Raw genomic sequence first — 6,279 nt, forward strand, 5'->3', positions numbered from 1 at the left:
AATTAAGATATTCATATAAAATTTGATACAAATATTGCTCATATATACAGAAATATTAGTATGGACGTTTTTTCCGATCGGTCCATAATTGGTCACAGCTCCCATACAAGGTCACCTCCCGAAAATCACTTAAATGCACAATATTCATTGCCAAATAATGATATAGATACAGAATTTTGAAATTTTGTCTTTATATGCATAATTGGTCCTAGCTCCCATACAAGGTCCTTTTACGAAAATCCCTTATACGCACATTACTCATTACCAAATAAAGCTATTGATACAAAATTTGGCACAAATATTAGTTTGGTATACAAAAATTCTATTTCAAGATTTTTTCATGATCGGTCTATAACATGGGTGCGGTCGGTCCCATGCAAGTGTCCCTTCAGAAAATCATTTGAACAGGGCTGAAAAAAGGTGAGTTTTACTTTCTTTTTACGAAAAAGTTTCTAAATGCAAAAATTTTTTAAATAATTTCGTTACTTAAAGAATATTTTCGAATAACTATTTATAGGAAATCTTTGCAGATTCAATTAGATTTTATATAGAAAATTTCTCAATTTTATGAAAAATTTGCAAAAACTTCTTAATTTTAGGGAAATTTTTCGAAATTTTTTTTTTGTAGAAAATTTCAATTTTCGAACTTTTTTTTGACAATTTTTTAAAATTTTAGAAAATCTTTGAAGATTTTACTTTTTTTTTGTAGAAAACTATCGAAAATTGTGTGCTTTGCTACCCTCTCTAACTCTAACTGCTCTAACAGTTTCCCAGATATACGAATTTTTATATTTAATTCAAATGGGAGGTGCCAAACCCCTATTGAAAGTCCGCTAAATTATTACCCAAATGTTCACATGAGTATCAGAGTTCTTCGTGCATAATTTAAGATTCTAGCTCTAATAGTTTCCCAGATATATGAATTTTTGTACTTAAGTCATATGGAGGTTACAGGCCACCCTAATAAAATGTTCGAATGGATGTTAAAATTCTTCGTACAAAATTTAAAGACTCTAGCTCCAATAGCTAGATTCTAACTCATAATCTAGTCCGCCAATTTATTACCCAAATATTCACATGGATGTCACAGTAGTTCGTCCAAAATTATAAAATTTTTGTATTCAATCAGTATGGGATGGGACCCCCTATTTCTAGTCTGCCCATTTTTTGTCCCAAACAGTCATATTGATACTAAAGTGTCACCGAAAGTTTTCTTTATATGGGAGGAGCCACGCCCACTAAAGCTAGGCTGCCCATTTAATCCTCATGTGTTCATATGGATGTCAATGCTTTTCATACAAAATTTGATGACTGTAGCATTTATTCTTTGACTGTAGCTCTTTTTATTTAAAAATTTTCGAAATTTGTTTCTTTATTTTAGAGACATCTTAAAAAATTAAAAAAAAAACTTTTTTACAAAAATGTACTTTATTCATATATTTACAAAAAAACTAACATGTAAACTCTTTATTTCGGCACTCCCCAGACAAAAACATTACTCAGTCATTGTAGCTCTACCCTGTCCTTTAGGCATTTTTTTATTTGTTGAATCTTCCAGCTCCTTGGCCTTATAGTAGTGTGGCGCTACTTCCAACAACCATTTACTTTCGATTTCTATTACTTGTCTCATATATTCTTTCGTTGTAAATACCAGCTCATGATACAGTACCCAGCGTGGTAACTCCTCGAATAAAGATGAATTTGGATGGATCATTACTGTTTGATTGTGTTTAATTGTCTTGTAATTACCACCTTTCGATAGGCGTGCCACATGATAAAAATAACCAGCTGTTATTGATTTGCGTATATTAATTGTTTCTGGCAAACAGGAGACCATATCGATTTCAACTCTTTGCATTAGACCCACCAATTGCTCACGAACGTCGCGTGCTCTCTTCATGGAACGATATTGTATGAAATTCTCATAACACCATTGGGTACTGTAGTCTGTTTCGGCCCATTGATTGTAAACCTGCATAAGAGATAAGTGATCGCCGTGTATGTGATTGAAATTTTTACGTGCTGTATCGGCATGTATGATTTTGTCTTTGGGTCTATAGAAAATTGCACTATTAACCGAAAGCATAGCTGCTATGGTCACCAATTCTTCGGAACATTTGTACCTGTAAGGAAAAATTGTGTGTTAAGAATGTTTTTAAGGTTTTTTTTAGATACCAATACTTGCTTTTCACTAGCCAGCAACATTTTCCCCATCATAGGATCTACTGGAAATTCGGCCATACGTCTGCCTAATTTTGTTAATTCTCCATGATGATTTAATGCGCCCAAAGCATACAACTGCTCTAAAGCCAACACTAAAGTTTCATGAGGTGGGGGATCCAGAAAATCAAAATGTATCAAATCATTTATGCCTAAAGCTTTAAGCATTAGTACAGCATTTCCCAAATTAATACGTTGTATTTCGGGCACTGTATTATCTTCCAATTCATGCTTGTAGGCCCAGGCGGTATATAAACGAAAACATTTTCCTGGTGCTGTACGTCCAGCACGACCAGCTCTTTGATTAGCTGAGGCTTTTGAAATCGGCACAACCATTAAGGATTCCATGCCTGTGCGAGAGTTGAAATTATTCTGTTTAGCAAAACCAGGATCAATAACATAAATAATATTGTCTATGGTTAGAGAAGTTTCAGCAATATTGGTGGCCAAAATAACTTTGCGGGCATTGGGAGGAGTGGGTTCGAAAATTTTCGCCTGCATGTCACTGGGTAAATTTGCATAGACCGGTATTATAACCAGTTCGCGAATTTTAGAGCCTAAACGTTTAACACGATCTTGCAGAATCTCCTGACAAGTCTCAATTTCATCTTGACCCGTAAGGAACACTAAAATATCTCCCAGAGGTTGAGTAGCATGAATTTGCAAAACGGACACACAACAAGCATCAATGTAATCAGCTTCTGGAGCTTTAGTATAAAATATATCCACCTATAGATAAGATACAATATTAATAATAAAGTAATTATTTTAATAGCTTTAACTCACTGGATATCTTCTGCCTGGTATACGAAATATGGGAGCATCATCAAAGAATTGTGAAAATTTCTCAGCATCTAAAGTGGCACTTGATATTAATAATTTTAATTCAGGACGAAAACGTGCTATATCTTTAACTAGACCAAATAAAATATCGGTATGTAAGGTACGTTCATGAGCCTCATCAATAATCATAACACTATAAGAACCTAAATCTGGTTCTGACAAAAATTCTCTATGTAAAGTACCATCAGTCATGTATTTTAAAACAGTTCTTTCTAAAATAACGTTTTAATAACAAATTAGTAATGAATAAAAAGAAACTTTATTTAACTACTTACCCGAAGTACAATCCTCAAAACGTATACTGTAGCCTACTTCATTGCCTAATTTAACACCCATTTCTTCGGCCACACGTGCCGCCACAGACATAGCCGCCACACGACGTGGTTGGGTACAACCAATTTTCTTTTTATCTTTTGTAAAACCTGCATCCACCAAAAATTGTGGTATTTGTGTTGTCTTACCCGAACCAGTTTCTCCTTCAATTATGAGAATCTATTTTTATCATATACATAGGTGTTAAACTTTTTTCCTTTTATAACTTTATTTAGCTTTTACACTTACTTGATGCTCTTTAATGGCTGTTATTAAATCCTCCTTAAAGGGATACACCGGTAGAGATTTACGTGTTTCCTCTATAGTCATACGTTTACGTTCTGCTTCTGTCATTTCAGGTTCTTTTGAGATTTTATCTTTTGAACCGTCCATGGTAAGGGCTTGTATGAAATCGATTTGATCATCTAGTAAAAGTTCATATTCTTCTTGAGCTTTAGCATCTTTAGCACCAAATTGAAATCTGGCTGAAGCCAATTGTTCTGCCTCCCATTTTTTTTGTTCGGAATTGGGTAGTCTTTCATTTTCATCAACTTCCACATACTCCTCTGCAAATATTCATACTTTAACATGGTTTATATTAATATTTTTATAACAATCTACCTTTTTCTCCCTTTTTTAAATCTCTAGGCATATGATAACGCTGTATGCGTTCCAATTCACGTGCCTTTTCATGTTCCTTGGCTATGGTTAACAATTGCTTCTTGTATTCTCTTTCCTGACGCTCCTTGTCGGTTAAACTGTAATAAATTACATAATTTAGTTGAAATAGTTAACTAACATTTTCTTTTTTCATTCAACTTACACCGACTCCTCAAACAAATATTCATCATCCAATATATCCGCTTCCAATTCAGCCACTTTATCTTCTTTCCGTTTTTCCAAATACTTTCTTCTCGATTGTATACGTAATTGTGGCAAAATTTTATCTCTATCATCATGTTCTAATTTTAAACGCTTAGCAGCTTCTTCAATTGCCTTACGACTGGAGCTAGACTCCAGTACTTTGCGTGTTCGTCCTTCATCTTTTTTCTTTAGTCTTTCGGCAAATTCATCTCTTTCCTTTAAATCTTTACGTCGTGTCTCCTCCTCACTGTCAATTTCTTCGGAGCTGCTACTTTGAGCATCGCGTTTACGATTTCTGGACATGATTTCAATGGTATTCCAACTTGCGGCAGCGTTTAAACGTTTTTAACCCACAATCATTAGAGATGTGTTTGTAAACAAAACAAATAAACGATAATAATCGATAAACATATACAGCTGTGCATTAGAGATGCCATATTGTTAACAAATTAAATGGCGTTTTTTTAAGTGGGTTTTCATAAACTTTTGTTGTTGAATTTTTTAGTTTGTGGGAGAGTGGATTAATGAGTATGTATTATTTATTAAAAAAACAGGTGATTTCTATACATACCTTCATGAAAAGGTTATATATTAGATTGTCATTTTGTTTGTACTGCTATCCATAATACATTTTGTAACCCCATAAAGTATGTACATTATGATACCGTTTCTCAGAATTTTTATTCTGCGTCAATATTTGGTGGGGTAAATCAATGAATAAAAGGTTTTTGAGGATTTCATGATTTTTTTATATTTTTGATAAATAAATAAATAAATAATTAAATAAATAATGCAAATTTCGACAGATCATATTAGTTGTGGTACAATGAAAGACTTTAAGTATTAAAGAAAAACAAAAGAAATGTGCTTGTGTTTTTATTTATTTAAAAAAATTAAGATGGTTTGATTACATCCGTAAACTAAATTTTGACTTGTGGTATAGTCTAAACTGGCTTTAAGGTATGTTCAGAAACCTCATGATTCCATCACAAATAAGAGATTTAGTTTTAATTTTGTTTTACTTCTGCCCTACTGTAGCTCATTTTATATTTTAAACATTGGATGGTTTAATTTTAAATTTACAGTATGTTTATGTTCTCCTCTTAATATTTTGTATACAATTTTTCCATCGGTCTGCATTTTATGGCATTTATCATAATTTTGTTGATCGTACAAACACCCCACTCACCCCCATATTATGTTTAAACAAAATGATGTCAAATATTCAAGGGGTTAATGCTGTGTAGTCATACTATAGTCACTGTATACATTTATTTCCTATATTAGTTTAATTAAACTGTGCAGCAAAGTATGTTCAATGTATGTACATAGTATCAAATACACAAAGTCCCCCTTTGTTTTAGTTACAAATTCCCTAAATAATTGTATGATCATGCTGCGGAAAAGCAAATTTATTCTCTCAATAAATCACTTTTATTTGAACTGTTGGTAATTGAGATGTAGACTTTGTGGTTACAGTTTGAAACATAGGTATAATTAACAAACCGTCAAATATGTTAGCATTAAACAAATAATAAGTTTAAATAAAAATGTTTGATATAAAAAAGAGGATTTCAACTACTACTTGTGTAAATTTTAGCATTAATGCATCGTTTTTACTAAATTTAATAGAAATACTCTGAAAATAAACACTACAAGTTTCACTTTTATAAGAGAATTTGTATTTTTTATAAATTTTAAATTTGATAAATTTTAACCGTTATTCTTGCAGAATACACATATGTATGTATTAATTTATCATTTAACTTACATGATAATAACATTTTTCCGGTAATTGGTTTAGCTGACATTCAATTGCCTACTAAGTGATCACGACTCAAACATATTTAGTTCAGATTCAGCAACAAACACACAGCTAAACTTGCATGTGAAATGCTGGTCCCTTTGTATTTTCATAATTGTATTCACTTTTTTTACAGTATATATATATGTATGTATACATATGTATGTCATATATCACATCAATCAGACATTACAGAGAGAAACTGTAAGTTTATCCAGTAAATATAATCGATCAAT

The 6,279-nt window shown here is 32.2% G+C and overlaps 1 protein-coding gene across 1 annotated transcript; it reads right to left on the reverse strand.

The window, feature by feature from the left end:
• Window positions 1–1,409: 1,409 nt before the first annotated feature.
• Window positions 1,410–4,619, reverse strand: LOC119607388 (pre-mRNA-splicing factor ATP-dependent RNA helicase DHX16). Its single transcript, XM_037961269.1, has 7 exons — window positions 4,199–4,619; window positions 3,997–4,133; window positions 3,625–3,941; window positions 3,339–3,555; window positions 3,007–3,275; window positions 2,186–2,949; window positions 1,410–2,123 (listed from the first exon to the last, which is right to left on the reverse strand). Exons 1-7 carry the CDS (start codon window positions 4,540–4,542, stop codon window positions 1,496–1,498), a joined length of 2,676 nt encoding a protein of 891 aa, XP_037817197.1. The 5' UTR covers window positions 4,543–4,619; the 3' UTR covers window positions 1,410–1,495.
• Between the last annotated feature and the right edge of the window lie 1,660 nt (window positions 4,620–6,279).

Source organism: Lucilia sericata, unplaced genomic scaffold (genome assembly GCF_015586225.1).
Source record: "Lucilia sericata isolate MDLA Ls3-8-SP2 unplaced genomic scaffold, ASM1558622v1 Contig000691F_arrow, whole genome shotgun sequence".
Taxonomy (NCBI): Eukaryota; Metazoa; Arthropoda; class Insecta; order Diptera; family Calliphoridae; genus Lucilia; species Lucilia sericata.

Excerpts from the sequence above, each read along its gene's own strand:
- LOC119607388 (XM_037961269.1), bottom strand. The coding sequence starts at position 4,542 with ATGTCCAGAAATCGTAAACGCGATGCTCAAAGTAGCAGCTCCGAAGAA. Across the intron at positions 4,134-4,198 it reads TATTTGTTTGAGGAGTCGGT|TTTAACCGACAAGGAGCGTC; the intron begins GTAAGTTGAATG and ends AATTTATTACAG. Across the intron at positions 3,276-3,338 it reads TTTTGAGGATTGTACTTCGG|AAAGAACTGTTTTAAAATAC; the intron begins GTAAGTAGTTAA and ends ACGTTATTTTAG.